An 18,720-nucleotide genomic window follows, 5' to 3' on the forward strand; every position below is an offset into this window, starting at 1 on the left:
TGCAGTCCATTATTTCAAATAAACAACACTAAAATGCATCAGGACATGCTACAAATCTGTAATAAGAACATTTTATAGGAATTGATGACATTACCATATATTTAAAGATATATTACACACGAACATCTTTCCTATAGTCGATTTCCTTTCAAAGGGAGAGAAAGAGTTAAATGGCACAGTGTGCCACCCCCAACCCTCTGCTTCCCTTATTCTTTCTGCCTCCCTATCTTACACACAGCCTTTCCCTCTCCATCTATCTTTTCTGTCTCACTAACACACACAGGCACACACAGACACTGTCTCACACACACATACGCAATTCTCCTGTGAATGTATGCTGCCATCCCTGCTCTCCCCTTATGAGTGAGAGACTGAGAGAGACAGACACACCAATACAGAAGCCAGAAAACCTCCAAATGAAATATACAGGCGAGAGGAAAAGTTAGCACACCCTTTACACGTACATGACATACGCTTCATATAGAGGAATATATCACAGTGTACATACATGGGGACTTACACATGAATACAGCAGAAATAGATACATTTTATTTTTCACAAACATAAAGGGAGATTAAATCACCTATCTATAGATATATAAACAGATATTGTAATCCGCACACTTTACGCTGCATGCAAACCCACACAGATTTTGCTCACAGGAGCTGCATGCAGCTGATGTTATGACAGAGCAAGAAATGCAGCAGCCATGAACCAGCTGTGTGTGGAGCCCTGCAGAGCCCTGCAAGGTGAGAGCTATCTATTATATTTAGCCGTTTATCTCATATCTATGTAATTATCTATTATATCTAGCTATCAATAATATCTATCCATCTATCTCATATCTATGTAACTATCAATTGTATCTAGTTATCAATAATATCTATTTCATATCTACGTAACTATGGATTGTATCTAGTTATCAATAATATCTATCCATCTATCTCATATCTATGTAACTATCAATTGTATCTAGCTAACAATAATATGTTTACTTGTCTATCTCATATCCAGATATCATATAATATGTGTCTCATATCTATTCACCTATTACCTTTCTACCTCACAGCTATCTATATTTAATTTATTCTATCTATCTATCTCATATCTATCTATCTATCTATCTCATATCTATCTATCTATCTATCAATCCATCTCATATCTATCAATCCATCTTACATCTATCTATCTAATCCATTACATACCTCTCCCTCAATGACCCTGTGGAATATCACTCACACACACAAACACACACATATGTTTATGTATATGTATATATAAATATATATATATGTTCGTAGTGGTTATTTGTCTGTTACACTACCTGTACAGTTTGTGGAGCGGTGGTATGTGAATGTATAAGTTTAGATATTGCTTTGAATTCTAGAGTTCGCATGTTGCCATGCTGACCCCCTCAATGAGGCAGTAAGAAACTAAGATTGTTCTGTTAAAAACAATGAAAGAACATTCAGTCATTACCATCTGTTGTGGGCAATGTCAACATTATCCATTTTCTATGTAACATTCACACATACATTGTATGTGTAATGTTTATATACTATTTCTGAATGGTTCCCATTCAGCACTATACAAGCCTATACAAACTGAAACTATCTGAGCATAACAATAGGTTTCAGATGCCCTGTTATACTTTCCTCTTCATATAAAAAATATCAATATGCTAACCGCATTGTCTCACATTGTCTCCCCAGACAGCATTAGACAGTTGTTGAGCCGGGCTGGAGGAGAGTTTCGTCTCCAGAGAGTGCAACTGGAGACCAGACCAAGGAAACTGGAAGACAGGATCCTGGTGAGTAGCAAATGTGTATTAATCCCACATCTTAAGCTCGAATGTACCTGTCACAGATAAACAGCTTACTATCTACTCTAGCTTCATAGCCTAACGTCCCATACCTATCATCCTACATTTATTTTTGAGCCTTTTCCTGCTTCAGCGCTGAACAATCCCATCAGGACAAGTCTACAACAAAGTATGGATGACACCATAAACTGACAAGAATAAATACTTACACATACTAATGTGCATTTTAATATGTGCAGGCCAGAACCACATACCTAAATATTTAGTCTAAATATTTATTTTTATCTATGCACATTGCAGACTGTGATGTCAGGAAATGGAATAATGTCACAATACAGGTAATAGACTGTCTGTAGTATTACAGAACTTCAGTAACTCCTGATAGAGTTTGCAGCAGAGACATGATTTTGTTCAGTGAGTTCAGCAGCATATGTGACCTATGGTCCAGCGACTGCAATCTACTGACCTCTAGAATAAAAGTGTAACATTTGCTATCTTCCCTTTTAAGTAAACGACTGCACTGTTGTATTAATGAAGAGCTTAGAGATGACCTTGGAATGGAAATGAACTTGCCATACATATGTTTAGCGGCCTTACACAGGCCCAGTTAGGTTGAGGGTCTGTATGTGCATTCACCAACAGACCAGGTTTTGTATTCTTGGCTATTTTGAATACCCATTCATTGCTGTGCATATCCATGACAGGTGCGCATGGCACCCGTTCTGCGCCACTCTGCCAAAGCCCTGAAGACAGGACTATGCTTTCTAAGTCTGGATGGCTAGGAAGTATCATAAATGACTGTCAGCTTGCAAACATCAATCATCAGCAGAGTGTGTCTGTGAGAGGTAATCATAGGCACTACCGGTGTGTTAACCAGCAAATAAGACTTGGATCTTGGAAGTGTCAACCAAATGAGTTTGCAGCAGAGGACCCCGTCCCATGATTTTGGAGGCACTTGTGCTAGCTTTTCAGCACACAACCAGGTAAGAAAAATGACAGAAAGAACAATGGGCTGGAACCTGGTACCATTTCTGTGCAGTGATGCACGAAAAGCCTATATGGATTTAAGTAAGATGGAGTTCATGGATAAGGTCATGCTGAAGAGAGAGTAACTTCCTAGAAGGGGACTTACTTCCTTGGGAGAATCCTGGTAGTTTTTCTCAAGGCAGCACATGAAGGACAGAGTGGTTTGAATGCTGGTGTACACTTTGATCCACCTTATTATAAAGTGGCTTCAGCTGATTACCAATTCTCCACAACAGATGATCTAAATTCTAGTTAATAACCAATCTATGTGGCCACTCAACCCAGTGCTTCTGTGGTGGGTAAAACAAAGCAATCTTCAAGTATATGACAGGTTGTTAGCTGCAGTCGAGAGGTTTGGTGCATCGCAGAGCATGGTGACACTTATACATCCACCGGCTAAATCCAGTTCCTGTGTCGGAAGCTTCACAGATGGATCATGGTATGACAGGAGGAAACATGGCAAGAAGTAAAGAAGCAAGACCAATTTGCTTTGAATGTTTGAGTCTTGGTCACATTCAAACGCAATGTCCAGCACTGGAAGATGCAATGGTTTACAGTTTGGCCCAGCTACACAAATCACGTCCCAGTTATTTTATTAGTCTAGGGCAGGGTTTCCCAAACCCAGTCATCAGGGCTCCCCAACAGTGCAGGTTTTCCACATCTCCTTGCTGGAGCACAGGTGTATTCATTACTGAATAACACATTGTAACAGATCCACAGGTGGTCCTAATTATGTCACATGTGATAAAGAAAACCTGCACTGTTGGGGAGCCCTGAGGACTGGGTTTGGGAAACCCTGGTCTAGGGGCTGAAAAACATATTTCGTCCAGATACTCATGTTGGTGGGACAGAAAGCTGTGGTGGATTTTGGGTGTGAGTTTCCCCTCAAATCAAACAACCCTTTTTACCGCCAACAGCTCAAAGATGCATGTCCCAGGTTCTTGTTGTAAACCGGACTGCAGCAATGAAGCCCAGGAAAACACAATGTGAGAGGCATCAGTTAAAGTAGCTTGGTAGACAGATCAAAGAGCATCTTAAAATCCAACCAGAGCGGGATGTTATCAACCCTCCCAATCTACACATCTGACCTGGTGCCAGTCATGGTATGTTCGGCGATTGTTAAACAAAAAGACTGGGACCTTACAGGATACTGAACAATACAGTGTGATGAAAAAACCCTCTGTCCACTGATATAGCTCTTTTCCTTAAGCTGAAAGGTTTACAAACAAGAAACCTTGCTGACTCTTTAGGTAAAAGATAGTCGTCATGAGGTAACAACTTCCACACAAGATGGGTTCTACATTTACCCTCTTGGTTCTGCTGGAAGGAGGGATGAGTAACAAAGTGAGATGTTTATACCATGGAGTTAGGGGAGACTGTCAGCTTGTAAACAGCAATCATCAGCAAGGTGTGTCTGTGAGAGGTAATCATAGATACTGCAAATGTGTTAATCAGCAAGCAAGGCTTGGATCCAAGAAATGTCAGCCAAATAAAAATGCCTTTACTTATAGGAATCATCTGCCAGGAAGGAGCTGGGAATACTTACAGACTATATAAGGATCTGCTGTTTTTTTGGGTAGGGTGCTTGGCTGATTAGCTGGGCAATGTATAGATAGTGGAGGATATATACCTCCCAACTTTTCAATTTTTGGAATTGGGAAAGCTGCACATAAGAAGGAGGCACGATCATGATACATGCCCATGTCACATTCGGTCTTTCCACTTCTTTCCAGGCCTGCGTCCATCACTTCCAAAGCATTGCCACCCCCCAGATTCCACCACCTCCACTAAAAAAAAACAACAACCTTCAATGCCATGAGCATATGTTAGCGAGTGCACAAGGGACAAAACTATCCCTGAATCGGGATGAAAATCCTGATCCATGTGATGACGGGTTCAGTCCCATGAAATCAGAACTAAATTGGGTTGCTATTTTGGATTATGTTTATTGCCCTATGTGATTCTGGTTGCTGAAACCGGGGACTGTTTTTTATATATATATATATATATATATATATATATATATATATATATATATATATATATATATATATATATATATATAAAATTCTGTTCACAGTGATAGACAGAGTAAATAATTATTTCTTTTTTTTTTGCTTTTCTCTGAAATTTTTGGGCAGTTAGGGGTTACCAAAACATACCATGACAACTACCATAGCAACCAGTTCACATAACTATTGTTGTCTACTATGGCTTTATATACTGCAAATCTCATTCTGTAATTATTACAATATTAAAAAAATACATGCTTATTTATTATACCTATGTATCCGTGTCCCTATACAGGTCACAACATGCTGGAGATTCTATATATTCTACATAAAATTACCAGCAAAGGTGAGTAGGCATGGAACCTTGTTATTCCATAAAGATGAATGATTTGACTGCATGTTATGTATCAAAACAAATTTCAGAACTGTTGTGCAAATCTACAATCACTCTTTTTAAGGCGTAAATAGGATCTTATGAATAGTAAAAACATAAACATGGCTTTTTTTCCATTTTGATATTCTGTGCCCAGGTTTTTCCTGGTTTGCTCCCCATGACTGCCACTATTGCTATTTTGTTTGGTCTATGCTGTTTTCTTCCACCCTATATTTTCTCATATACATCACAGTCTATTGTCATCCATTACGATTTCTATGTTACCTTTTCCTCCTTCCACCTTTATTTCAGGTTTTTATTCCTGACTTTGATTCTTTTTAATGTCTTTTCTGACCCTCACTTTCAGGATACTCTCACCTTCAATCCCTTACAGTTGTTTATTATATATTTCTATCCAATTCTCACTGCTCTATGATTTCTTTGATGTATCCTGTGAACCTTATCTTGATTTGTCCATATTGTTGCTTTCTTTAGATTGAAACCTCATTCAGTGTGCTGGAAATCCGATCTCTCACAGCTGTCAGTCTAAGCCAGGTACTGAATGTTTGTATAATATATATACTTGGGCAGTGACGGATGAGACCACTTTGGGCAATATTAATGTCACTGGGTCCAGCTCCATATAATTTTTACCAAGCCACACTGATCACCCACTGAAACAATACACACAATGCCTCATACTGAACTTCACTCTATCTCTTGCCAAGAGCTCTTTGTATAGAAGTTCTGATTCTATAGTGTCCCCTTTGCCTTTGCAGATCCTTATTGAGACAGAGAAGGGGAGCTTTCAGCTTACACTGACCTCTCAGAATACGGACCAGTTCATCAGCGGCATCCAGACCACACTTTCAAAAATATTTCCTACTCCAGATACAGTGTAAGTTCCAATTATGAAATGAAATAAAGTCCTCTGCAAGTGACAGGCAATGGCTTAATTAGTGCTCAGCTCATTGGTGGAACGGGAATGTTTTAATTGCCGTTTGCTGGTCTCTGTGGTAAGGAATGTGCTAATAAATGTTATCTTAGCCTGAGACAAGTAAAAGTTGCTTATTAAAATTACTTGAGTACACGTCTAATTTGGACGGTGGCTTTTATGAATCGTCTACAGTTCTCCCACTGTCACCCGTTGTCATCGAAGAAATCCTAGTTAATCATATCTCTCACTTTGGAAATAGTTTATTTGGTGCTCTGATGGATAAATATTGTGTTTTACATTAGCATTTTGTCTGGATGAGCCGTGATGGCCGTGGTACATAGAGAAAGGAGTCATTAATCCATGCTGAGCTGCTCAGATGAGCATATAAAAATGAGTCCTTTTAGTAGTTAAATGATAAGTCGTCTCTATTACAGATAATGCTAGTTCAATGTAGAGAATAAATCAGTGGAACACTAAAATATTCAGCTCGAAAAACATACTATTAGATTAATTGGCTTCTGACATAATGGATTCTAGTGTGTTTCTGTGTGTGCGTGTTAGGGAATTTAATCTGTAAGCCCCACTGGGCAGGAACTGATGTGAGTAATTACATATTCTCTGTACAGCGCTGTGTAATATGGAGGCGCTATATAAATAAACAGTAATATAATAGATCATGGATATGTTGTGTGCCAGTCACTGATACCAATAACACTGGAACATTCCTAGTCTATTGGTTTTCAACTGTTGTATTCCAGATCTTCTCACAAGAAAGAATGTGCTGCAAATACTGGTTTAACCATTTTGAATAATTCACATGTGCTGCTGGTTTACCTAACTGATACACAGGCAGGAAACAGGCACATATCTACCCAGTTCATTCGTCTGGTGCTGTTCTCCCTACTTAATTTTAGGTTCAGTTACCTACTCAGGTAATAAACTGATATATAAAAAAAAAAATCACTTTTAATATCAACTAATTTAATTCAGCCTTGGAAAGAAGTATATAGGAAGAACAGGAAAACCATTGTGTGCCAGCTGAAAAAGGACTAGATGGATGAGGTTGCAACGGTTAGGGAGAAACCCACTGAACAAGTCAGTGATTTGCATGTCTGTGTCAGGTACCTTGTTAGAAACAGTAACAGCAAACGAATGCATTATCAGTGATCTGCACATCTCAGTACGTTGCTGCTCTAGGAGACAAGACATTGGTTAATTAGTTTTGCTGTGCTGTCTGTGGAATTCTCAGATGTTACGGATATGTTGGCATGGTCTGTGTACAACAATTCTCTACTCCAGTAAATTGCTGCTGTATTTCCCATTGAAGTTACCTGTGCAAATCAAATCAAACGATGGGAAGGGTGCTTTCAAAGATCAATTAATGCATTGAGTGCAATGGGGAAATAAGTAACGGGTGCAAGAGGTTATGTCGGAGACTTTGATGTTATAAGCAATATATACCATAGATATAGGTTACCTGATTTAATATATATCATAGGATGTGCTTTGCTCTATGTTTATGTGATACATTATCACAGTTTTACAAAGATAGTACAAAAGCTGAAATAGTAGCTTTGCATATATTAGCATAAGGTACACATTTATCACAAGACCATGTATGAATACATTATCTGCATTTTAACATTAAAAGTTTCCATGTTAAGGGGCCTATTTATTATAGTTCATTTACTTGTAAATTCCCTGAAAACAGCTGTTCTCAGGGAATGGCCGCATATTTAAATATTTTTGTTATCTATCAACTCAACTCTGCATCGCAGCAGATATAGATATCTGCTGCTTTGCATTTTTTCAAAATACATAGCAGTCCCCATAGATGTCTATGGCGACTGCTATGTACCGCAATTTAACATCTGTTGAAAATACTTTTACACCTATGGAAATATACGCCAGCTCAGGCTGCTGTACATTACCATTCTTGATAGTTTTCAACACTGTTCAGCTCTGCTCCGCATGTGTGGAGGGATCACATGATCCCTCCCTGTCACATACTGCTCTCTCTGCAACTGTATAGTGCAGGGATGTTTGTGCGCATGCCCGAGGTTTTCAGCCTGCGCCGGAGGTTTACACCCCGCCCCCACTATTCAATGTCGGTATTTTATAGTGGTGGCGGGGCTATGGTGACGCAACAACAACACCACACTCCCTCCTACCCCCTGTCACATGACTTCTTCCCCGGGATCTCCTGGGGGAGAAGTTTGGAAGGTTGGCATGAATGCTTATTGGTTGCCATGGGATCCAGAGCTGGTATGGATTCATGCACACCTCTTCACGGATTGTTTTGTGCAACAAAGGCTAGGTCTACACGGATGTTGTTTTCAGGTGTGCAGAAGTGAATTAAAGCAGAGAGGAGCATGAAAAAATTGCATTCTTTTGTGTGCTGTTTCAACACAAGTCTGCATGTCTGAAATATGTCAGTGGGGTGTAGACAAAACTCACCAATCAGACTTTGTACCCCTGCTTTGGGTCTCTTACAAAGATCTATGACTATAGCCAGTCACATTCAACAGTGTCTGCCTGGCTCTGGCATTTACAGGAAAATACAAAGGAGGTCATTTATGAAGCACATCACAAAACACCTATATGGTCTGCTCAGTGCAATTCTAGGTACATGCCTTCTCCTCACTTGTGGGAGCTAACTAGTGCACAAGTGTAAATGTCACATCAAGGTCAAACCTACTACCACCCTTTCAATATAATCTTTATTTACTTTCCTAAAACACTGCTCAGTTTAGCCTCATTTATGGCGTAAATGAATGATTAGAGTGAGGGGATATGGAGACTGCCTGTATTTACGTGAGTGTGAAGCATTTTATTAGATTGCTCAGCAGGGCCCTATCTACCCTCTGTCTCATGGCTGCAGCTTCTCTGTCAACCTTGTATGTGCTTGTTCTGTTTCTATGTATGATTTATTATAACAACTTCCCGACACTGTGGAATTTTGTGACACCTTATAAATGAACGATGATGATGACGGGTGTGCCTAAAAAAATGCATTTCATGGATGCACTTCAAGTGCAACATGGAGATGAAAAATGTGTCCTAATAAAAGTATAGGACAATATTGGTAACTCTGAGCTGGTACAAAATGTAAGTCCATTTGGTCATGCTCCCTTCCGCATAGTAAGGAATGTTCCTATAGATGTGCACTGACACTCCCTTTTCTCATTTCAAACATCTTGCTCTGCAAAATGAGATCTTTCAGCTCTGCAGTACAAGGTGCACTGGTCGTCTTCTCAGTACTTTGCTGAGAATGCTTTAGCTCTGATAACTCCTCTCCTCTGCTTGTGCCAATTGAGGTGCACAGTGGGTCCAAAGCTGGATTTGCACTGCGCAGTGAATGTGTTGTGCTGAGTAAATGACGATAATTGTTCCAGCATTGATCTGGGAATGAAATGTGATCTGGTTATTTGCTGTGCTTATGCATCTGATAATGAAAATAAATGACTGATGTTTATATAATAATGGGATTAACATATGATAATAATATACCAGTGTCTCCTTACTCTTTCCTTTTGTCTCTGTCTAACAGATGTCTGGTCAGGCGGCAGTATCCCGAGTCCGCGGACAGTTCACGTAATTCATCACCAAACTCAGACACTGCAGGGATAATAGTGGCAACTGGGATCTGTGGTGAGGTCATGTGACTTTGTGATGAAGTGGTTGGACATCATGCATATTTGATGATCTGACTGCAAGCATAGAAAGGATGTAATGTGAACACTGAGCACACAGATAGGGTTACATCCTTCATTAGAAGGTTCGATCAACCATTATCTTAGAATACATACTGAGGCTAGATGAAGCAGATCTAGACAGGAGTTTGAAGGGCCAGCTAAACAATCTAACTACATGGACCTCTTGTGATTTTGCAAATTCTATGTATAGTATATGGTAATGTTAAAATAAATTAACTTATGTGGTGTCCCAGAGAGTCTACCAGTGAACCTCCTGACAATTATAATGGCCATTGTTAGACTAATCTGAACTCTAAATAAAACTCTGAAACCATTTTCTGACTATTGTAACTGCAATAGGAACTTACACGCTCTGGCATTCCAGGGGCTAAATGTATTAAACTGTGGATTTTGCAAGTCATAGATATGCAGCGACTTTGCCGTTGAAATTTAAAACAGCATTGTCTTTTAAGGCAAGTTTATTGGCGACTTGCAAAATCCGCAGTTTAATACATTTACCCCCAGAACTCTTGAATCTGAAGTCATGGCGAGATATGATGACTTTCACACATGTCTGTTTTGCTCTGCTGCCATAAGTGTAAACCAGTGACATTGTCATCTGTAACTAATCATAATACTCTTTACCTATTGAAACCTGGTTTCTACCTCTGAATAGCTATTTTACTATCAGCCTTGCTGGTGTTCCTGGGTTCTCTGCTGTGACTCCATGTATGCACCCATGCCATGATCTATAATTTTATATACATGCTCATGCCAGTTATCCTTGCTGCCCACCTGGGTTTAAGACTCTTCTGTGTCTCCAGCACCAGTGCTATGAAATGCCAGCATCAATATGAACAGTCGTGACTTAATGATCTAGTCAGTCACCTGCATTAGCTCTGGGATATCAGGACTTTAGTCTGCACAGTTGGTGCCAGTTATAGCTACCTTTAAAGGCTGTGTGAGAGGGCTAGATGTATTCTCTGAATCTCTTCAGTCTTACAGGAACGTGTTCTAGCTCCTTTTTTAATGAGCTAGAAGGTTCTGCTACAATGATTCCTTTGCTTAAGGTTTCAACTTTTATGCTTATGAATTCTACTGCCCTGCAGATGTCTTTATCCCGGGTCTGGTAGCCGGGAAAGATCTGCTGCCCAGGCCTCACAGGCTGATGACTTGCTCCGCTGTCTGTTGAACCATCTATTGCCCAGGGTTCAGAGCCTGGAGATGTTTTCTTCATTCATTAGCAAGCTGGACCCTGACTTGGCTGCTTCCTCTGATAACAGCCATCTTTCTGACACAGATTTGCTTCACCCATCTACTGATGACTTACTTGCACTTCAAGAGTGGATGAATAAGAAATTATGGCTGTGGGTTCTCTTTTGCCACCAGCATCTGACTTGCCAGATGTTTCTATAAATCTGCACTATTCCAACTGCAGCCCGGCCATCTGCTCTGCCATTGTTGTCTAAGTTTGGGTGTTTTCTGATATTGGAATTTTTTCCCCCACCGTTGTGACTGGTATTAAAACTAGTCCACCACTAGTTCCAGCTCTTCTCCATCTGCTGCACAGAGATGGTGGTCATAATGGAATTTGTATATTTACATACCTGATCTACACTGTAACTCACTACGGTTAATTTCTGTCTATTTAAAACTGGGACTGGGATCTCTTTTTGTCACCTGCTGTTGGTAAATCCTGTGATTCTATTCTCAGGCTGATTGTAACTGTTAGCCCTAGCCTAGGTACTGCGTCATGAGTCCTGCTGTTGCTTGTGTTATGACTCTATGCTTTCTTATTATTATTCTCTCTCATTGATGCAGCTTTTTGTTCTACTGCTGCAGTTGTGATGAGGAGTCTTCTTCCTCCACTGTAGCACACCTCAAGCATGACAATGCAGGGCTTGTTTGAAGTTTTGTTCTATTGCAGAAAAAAAGTCTAGTTTGAAAACTGCCCTAGTTTCCATTAATGGAAAATAACAATACAGGCTTATACACACGAGCAGTGGATGATAAAGTGTGTTCCACTGGAGCGCAAATATAATTAAAAAGTTGTTAAGGTTTGAAGCAAAAGCAATACGATACAAGGAAGCACATTTGTAAAAAATAAAGTGTTGTCTCGCTATAGTGCAGAAAGTTTGTTTTGTAACGTGGCATCGTTGGCACGTGTCTCACTTATTGACTTGATGTAAATGGGCATGGCTGGTGAAGTCAAAAGTAGACAAGTTTACCCTATGAGAACCACAACTCGTTTATAGACAAAAAAGCAAAAAAAAGTAAGAAAAAATTAAAGGAGTAAATAATACATCTGTCAAAACACTTATTTCAGTAGTTTTTTTTATTTATATAGATATATATTTATATATAATTTCTGACTAACGTGAAATATTCCACAATGTCTATAAATGTGGTTTAAATGTGGCTTAAATGACATACAGTACTGAATTCTGGGAATGTTTGTTTGTGAACCTTTTTGAATTACCCCAATTAATTTTCTAGAAAATGTGTTCAGCAATTTCATCTCGGTAGAGGAGTAACCAATTTGAATCTTTTCTTAATGCGAAAACATTTAGGGCCTGATTCAGTTTTGGACGCAAGTCCCTCTATGTGCCGTATCTTGTGAGAAATAGCTCTGCTATTTGCACCAGTTACAGGGCAGGTGACTTCAAGTAAGAGAGAATATAAGAATGCATTATATTTACAATGCGCATCAAGGACATCCTGATTTATGTATTTTATTTTATTTTTTTTAAAAAACTATATTTTCTTTTTTTTAAAAAATACATATTTTCATAAATGATTATAATATTATGAGCTGTTAATTTATTTTATAGAATTGTATTTTTTGCATGTGTTCTGATGGAACTTTATATTGCACATATGCATGTGCGTATTGTGCACTGTGTTCTGTCTGTTAATATATGGCAAGTAACGTTTAGGTAGAGCGAATGGAAACATACCTTGAGATTCGCTTGTATCTGAATACGGTCAGAATTCTGTTCAAGTGCCATGCTCTTGAATTGAGCATGAATCCATGCATTGAGCGTACTGAGTTGCTGTGTTTACTGTACTGTGCTGTCTCCCATTGTATTGTGATTTTGTTTGTCTCTGTACGGCGCTGCGGATGCCTTGTAGCGCCTTATAAATAAATATTAATAATAATAATAATAAATGCTCGTTTTTTAAATGCAAGTTGCGTGCAGGTTGCAAAAAAAACATGAATCAGGCCCTTAATGTTCTTACGGGGCTAGAACCAATTATATTATTTTTAATTTGTTTTACATATTTTATTTATTGATGTATTTCTTTGCAACTAGAAATATCTGGAAAAGTCAGCTGAATCAGAATAAACTGACAAATCAGCTGCTATTAATAAATAATTAATATATTAATCTATAAGAGCAGTCATTAAGGATGACCTGACTGCAAAGCTGCTATTTTTACTAAACATATAACTATGCACAAATAATAATAATTATTATTATTATACTTTAGAAAGCACCAACACATTACATAGAGGGGATAACTATACAAATAAATAACATACAATAACATGGACCCAAAGGCAAAGATGGCCCTGCCCAAATGAGCTAACAATCTATGAGGTGTGGGGTAATTGATACATGAGGCAGTGTAATAATAATGGTAGCTTGTGGTGGAGCAAGTATGTGGCTACTGTAAGGTAGAATCACATTTTCAGCCACTAAAACACTCGCTGGCAACTGGCATTTCTGTGCAGCTACGGAAATGGATTTGTTGGAATGAGGAGAGAAAGTGGAAGATGGAAACATGAAAAACGAACCAGTCACTGTAGAAATGTCAGACAGGCAGCTGCTGGCCACCATGACTGTCCTTCACCATCTACCTCAACTCAACCTCCTTCCTCTTCTGCTTCTGGCAAAGGTTTTCTCTCTTGTGTTGTATGGGATCTCCTGTGGTCATCTGCCTGCTCGAAATAGCTGTGTGCCCGGTATTTTTTCTTTGGCATCATGCTCACTACTGGACATAGAGCCCAAACACTTGTTTCCCATATTTACAGAAGTTTGGGCGGCAAGTGCTGCCACCAAAGAGACTGCAGAGATCAAGAAAAGGAGCCACAGATATGGTAACATCAATGACATTTGGATTCTCTTGGTCCAGCAGCTGGACTGAGATGGTTTACCAGTAGATCTTAAAACCAATCCTGTCCTTGGTGTGACGACAATACTTAATACCAGCTTGTTTTATAATTGTGAGAAGATGCTTATGTGGGAGGTGGGATGCAGTGCAGCAATCTATATCTGCCGTTTGCATGCCAAGTAGAGATGAACACAATGTTTTGGTCATATATGTAAATACCCTATTGTAGAAAATGTAAGAAACAAATATAATGGCACAAAACTGCAGGTCCTTAGTTATTACCCTGTGGTTCTTTGTATAATTTGCTTTTGGAGTTATTACTTGTTATTTGACCACTCCTGGGAAGAATAGTGAGGTATACAATATTCCCTCATTTTATTCCTGGTTATGGGTTTACTGCAGTTATTACCAAGGTTTTGTAACCCATTCCAGCCTTATGAGCATTAATAAATCTCTTTCTTAGTTCAGAAATGACTTTTAATTGTTAGATGACTGCAAAATCCCTTGTATTGTGAAGATCATCTGTGATGGATTCCTGTGTGGTTATGAAGGGGTCCTTTATTACAACTGTTACCTGATTGTCAATTCATTGATTGGAATATCTGATTTAAATGATTCCCTTAATATAGCTGATTATCCTAGAGGTTTTCATACTTCTTCCAAACAAATCAGCGCATGCAAGATCAATGTGTTCAATAAAGACATGAAGAAAAGTAATTTTTCAGTTATCTAATTACCTATTATTAGGCCTTAGATGAAGAACATATTGCATTTATATCAATAATACATAAACACACATTATTCGAAACTGTTCATACACTTTCACAAGTTTAGATGACATTATCACAGAAATAACACCCAAATAATGCAATTCAATAATATATTTTAAATCAAAATATAAATTAGAAAACATTTTAGTAAAAAACAAATATGTTTACCGGTTTATGATGTCATTAGTGTCATCGTAAGTAATAACTACTGTCTTATTTTTCTTCAGGTGGCTTCTCAGAAACGTACGCTGCTCTATGTGACTACAATGGTGTAGGTTGCCGAGAAGAGGTTCAGTGGGTAAGTAATACAAACTTAAGCTTAGGGGAAGCAATGGAACGGTGCAAAGTTGGAAACCAGTCTGGCATAACAATCTATGTCTGGTTTCAGGATGTGGATATGATTTATCACTCTCAGGACAGCCGGGAGTTTAACCTGCAAGACTTCAGCCATCTGGAAAGCAGGTCAGGGGGGTAAAGGTAAGAAGGTGCTGTGAATTGTCACTGGCTGCTTTTTCAGTCACAGCATATCTTTTTGTGTCTCTGCAGGGACCTGGCTCTGGTTGTTGCTTCTCTTGCATATAATCAGTATTTTCTCAGGCTGCAGGCAGCAAATCTCAAGCTGGTAAATATGGAATTGATTGTACATTTGCAGTTGTGGCTATTTCTGTAGGCATCATGCAATTGGCATCTTTAACTTCCGCATGTGGTTGTATTTTTTTTAACACAGGGATCGGAGGTGACAGAGCAGATCCTGCACTGCGTGGGCCGATCACAGCACCTAGAGGAGCTAATCCTAGAGGACTGCGGACTGAGAGCGTGAGAGAGGGAGACAGAGAAAGAGGGATATATGGATGGGATATGGAGATAAGGGTAGAGAGGGAGATAGGAGGACATTGGGAGATGTTGGAGGATGTAAAATAGATTTGTAAATATAACTTTTATATAAGGAGGGGAAAGCTAATGGGCAGGGCATCAAGGATAAAAGAGGAATGGGAGGGCCTGGTAAATGTCTGAAAGGAATGGTGTTACAATAAGTGGGAAATCATGTAATATATTATCTCGTTGTTTGAAGGGATAAAACCAGGCAGAAAAGTAGATAGCAGGAAAAGCTACAAAGGTATTGCAAAATGGACAATAAAGAGCAATTTAGATTAGCTTGTCATCTCCAAAAGTACAGTACTCCTTCCCCTGCACCTTCCCTCTCTCTCTCACCCCTTATCCCTCTCTCTCCTTTCCTCCTCTCTCTGTCCCTCTCTCTCCTGCAGTGATTTTGCTCTCCGCTTGGCCTCTGTGTTGTCAGATAATTCAGCCTCCTCTTTGCATTCACTGAACTTGTCACACAACCCGCTGGAAGACCGAGGTAACCCAGCTCCTGCACTGCACATATATGTAACATATATGTAACCCCATATGAGTAAATCATGTACATGAAACTACATAATCCTACCTCAGAATATGTGGACTACTTTTATAGATCTCATCTGTGTTCTGCTTATACAGAGCTGTGTTACATAGGTATAGCTTTTGGCATAGCTGTGCCTATGTAACAAATGTACATCCCAGCCCAGACTAAATAGATTATACATGTACTGACTGACACATGTACAGCATGTGTATATAACGTTTCCATTTCTCTAGGAATCGCTGCTCTCTCTCAGCAATTTCTGTATTTTCATGCCGGACTTCGGAGCCTCAATTTGAGCAAAACAAACATCACAGCTAGAGGTACCAGGATGTGTGATATTTTATTACATGCTATTGTGATGCTCTGTGTCTTACAGTGTTTTCTTAGTTGTGTTCACACATGTGTAATACTTTGGTATTTAAAAAGAGTGAGTGTTTGTGCCACTGTGCGTGTGACAAACCGGTGCATGTTTAATGTTGTTTATGTGTGTATATTACTATCAGACTTTCTCTCTGTAGGAGCGCTCTCTCTGTGTCAGTCTCTCTGCCAGAATGCTCTTTTCTCCTCCTCGCTGCACTCTCTGACTCTCAGTAAGAACCCTGGACTTCTCGGGAGCGAGGAGACCAATGTGAGACTGACCCCTAACCAGATATCACCATACTTCTATAACCCTTCCTAAATCCATCATGATGTCACAACGCAACCAATAATACCAAAAGCTATAACAATCCATGCATGTTTACATCAGGAAGCTATTATTAAGTAATAGCATTGTGGTTCCTTTCTGTCTTCACTAATTTTAGAAACAAAGAAGTGACTTTTCATATCAATATTAATACATCTTTGATCATTTTTCTACCTGTTCATCATCATTGCAAACACATGATTAACTGGTTTAATTATAACATATAAAAACCCTATAAACTATTTCTCCCTGCCTGTGGCATGATGGGATAACAACATGAGAAGCTTGCTGCTTTATTTCCTCTTGTATGCCCATACAATTATGGTGTATTTTTCTTATAAGTCAATGCATAAATAATATCATGTGTTACTCCAGTAAAATCCAATATATATATATATATATATATATATATATATATATATATATATATAAATGTAACCAGTTAATATTTCACAATAGCTGTAATTTTCTATTCAACCCAGTCACAGTTTTCTTGAGGCTAGAGAGTATTACTTATTTATGGATGGAAAAGTTTAAGCCCAGAAACGGGTGTTGATGAACCAGACGTGTGTTGCTCTGGTATATTTCTCAAGCAGATATTTAATAGAAATAGAAATGATCTATTTCAGAGTTTAATGTCAAAACACCTCACAAACATTGTGCCATTCTCATTGCATGCACCATCTAACCCTCCCATCATTAAGTTGCATGATTTACATAACCTTATACATGGTCCTAGCATCTGCTTTAACACTTCTCACACATGTCTCCTTTTCCTGCATTTCAATCATTCCTGAAATATCGACTCTTCCCAGTTAATATTTCAAAAAGTTATTGTCCCATAACAGGCTGCTCGAAGCCTTTTTCTTCATGTGGTATACTAGTTTCCTAATACGTCATATAACACATACCTTCTTCTACAACTGAATTAAATCCACCCTATTCCATCTGCTTTCCATCCACTAAATAACTACTAAATCTCTGTTTTCTAGGCACTTTACACTTTTCTGTCTCATCCAAATTCGTTGGTTTATTTGGATCTCTCAGGAACAGACTGTGCTGTGGACACTGTAAGAGAAGGATGGCAATATGTAGAAGCAGCACATGGGCCATGAGTGGAAGAAATGTATGGGTGCTGGTGGTTTTCAGTAGCTACGGTAGATGTACAAGCTGTTGAGTGCTGAAATATTGGCAGTGTGTGATGTGGTGGGAGTAGGGTAAGCGGATTAGATGAAGGCAGTTGAATGTTGGAATATTGGCAGTGTGTGATGTGGGAGTAGTGTAAGGAGTGTGGATGCAGTTGAATGTTGGAATATTGGCAGTGATTGATGTGGTGGGAGTAGGGTAAGATGTCTGCATGGAGAGAGTTGAGTGCTGGAGTATTGGCAGTGTGGTATGTGAGTGGAGTAGAGTAAGACGACTGGATGGATGCAGTTGAATGTTGGAATATTGGCAGTGATTGATGTGGTGGGAGTAGGGTAAGATGTCTGCATGGAGAGAGTTGAGTGCTGGAGTATTGGCCGTGTGTGATGTGGGAGTAGGGAAAGAAATCTGGATGGACACAGTTGAGTGCTGGAATATTGGCAGTGATTGATGTGGTGGGAGTAGGGTAAGATGTCTGCATGGAGAGAGTTGAGTGCTGGAGTATTGGCCGTGTGTGATGTGGGTGGAGTAGAGTAAGACGACTGGATGGATGCAGTTGAATGGTGGAATATTGGCATTGTGTGATGTGGTGGGAGTAGGGTAAAACGTCTGGGTGGAACCAGTTGAGTGCTGGAATATTGATAGTGTGTGATGTGGGAGTAGGGAAAGAAATCTGGATGGACACAGTTGAGTGCTGGAATATTGGCAGTGTGTGATGTGGTTGGAGTAGGGTAAG

At 39.2% G+C, this 18,720-nt stretch overlaps 1 protein-coding gene across 3 annotated transcripts in view; it reads left to right on the top strand.

Annotated features, from left to right (window-relative positions):
• The first annotated feature begins 214 nt into the window (after window positions 1-214).
• Window positions 215-18,720, top strand: part of CARMIL3 (capping protein regulator and myosin 1 linker 3) — a 51,289-nt gene continuing 32,783 nt past the window's right edge. For 2 of the 3 annotated variants that reach the window (XM_075211302.1, XM_075211305.1), the window contains exons 1-14: window positions 217-749; window positions 1,713-1,810; window positions 5,156-5,206; window positions 5,729-5,788; window positions 6,013-6,131; window positions 9,721-9,821; window positions 14,979-15,049; window positions 15,140-15,213; window positions 15,298-15,373; window positions 15,479-15,567; window positions 16,017-16,111; window positions 16,390-16,476; window positions 16,675-16,784; window positions 17,834-17,911. In XM_075211302.1, coding sequence (XP_075067403.1) covers window positions 710-749; window positions 1,713-1,810; window positions 5,156-5,206; window positions 5,729-5,788; window positions 6,013-6,131; window positions 9,721-9,821; window positions 14,979-15,049; window positions 15,140-15,213; window positions 15,298-15,373; window positions 15,479-15,567; window positions 16,017-16,111; window positions 16,390-16,476; window positions 16,675-16,784; window positions 17,834-17,911 — 1,149 coding nt within the window. In that variant the 5' untranslated portion in view covers window positions 217-709. Of the gene's footprint in view, window positions 750-1,712; window positions 1,811-5,155; window positions 5,207-5,728; window positions 5,789-6,012; window positions 6,132-9,720; window positions 9,822-14,978; window positions 15,050-15,139; window positions 15,214-15,297; window positions 15,374-15,478; window positions 15,568-16,016; window positions 16,112-16,389; window positions 16,477-16,674; window positions 16,785-17,833; window positions 17,912-18,720 lie in introns of all 3 variants that reach the window. The other variant, XR_012692602.1, reaches the window with a different exon arrangement.

This window comes from Mixophyes fleayi, chromosome 1 (genome assembly GCF_038048845.1).
Source record: "Mixophyes fleayi isolate aMixFle1 chromosome 1, aMixFle1.hap1, whole genome shotgun sequence".
Classification (NCBI taxonomy): domain Eukaryota; kingdom Metazoa; phylum Chordata; class Amphibia; order Anura; family Limnodynastidae; genus Mixophyes; species Mixophyes fleayi.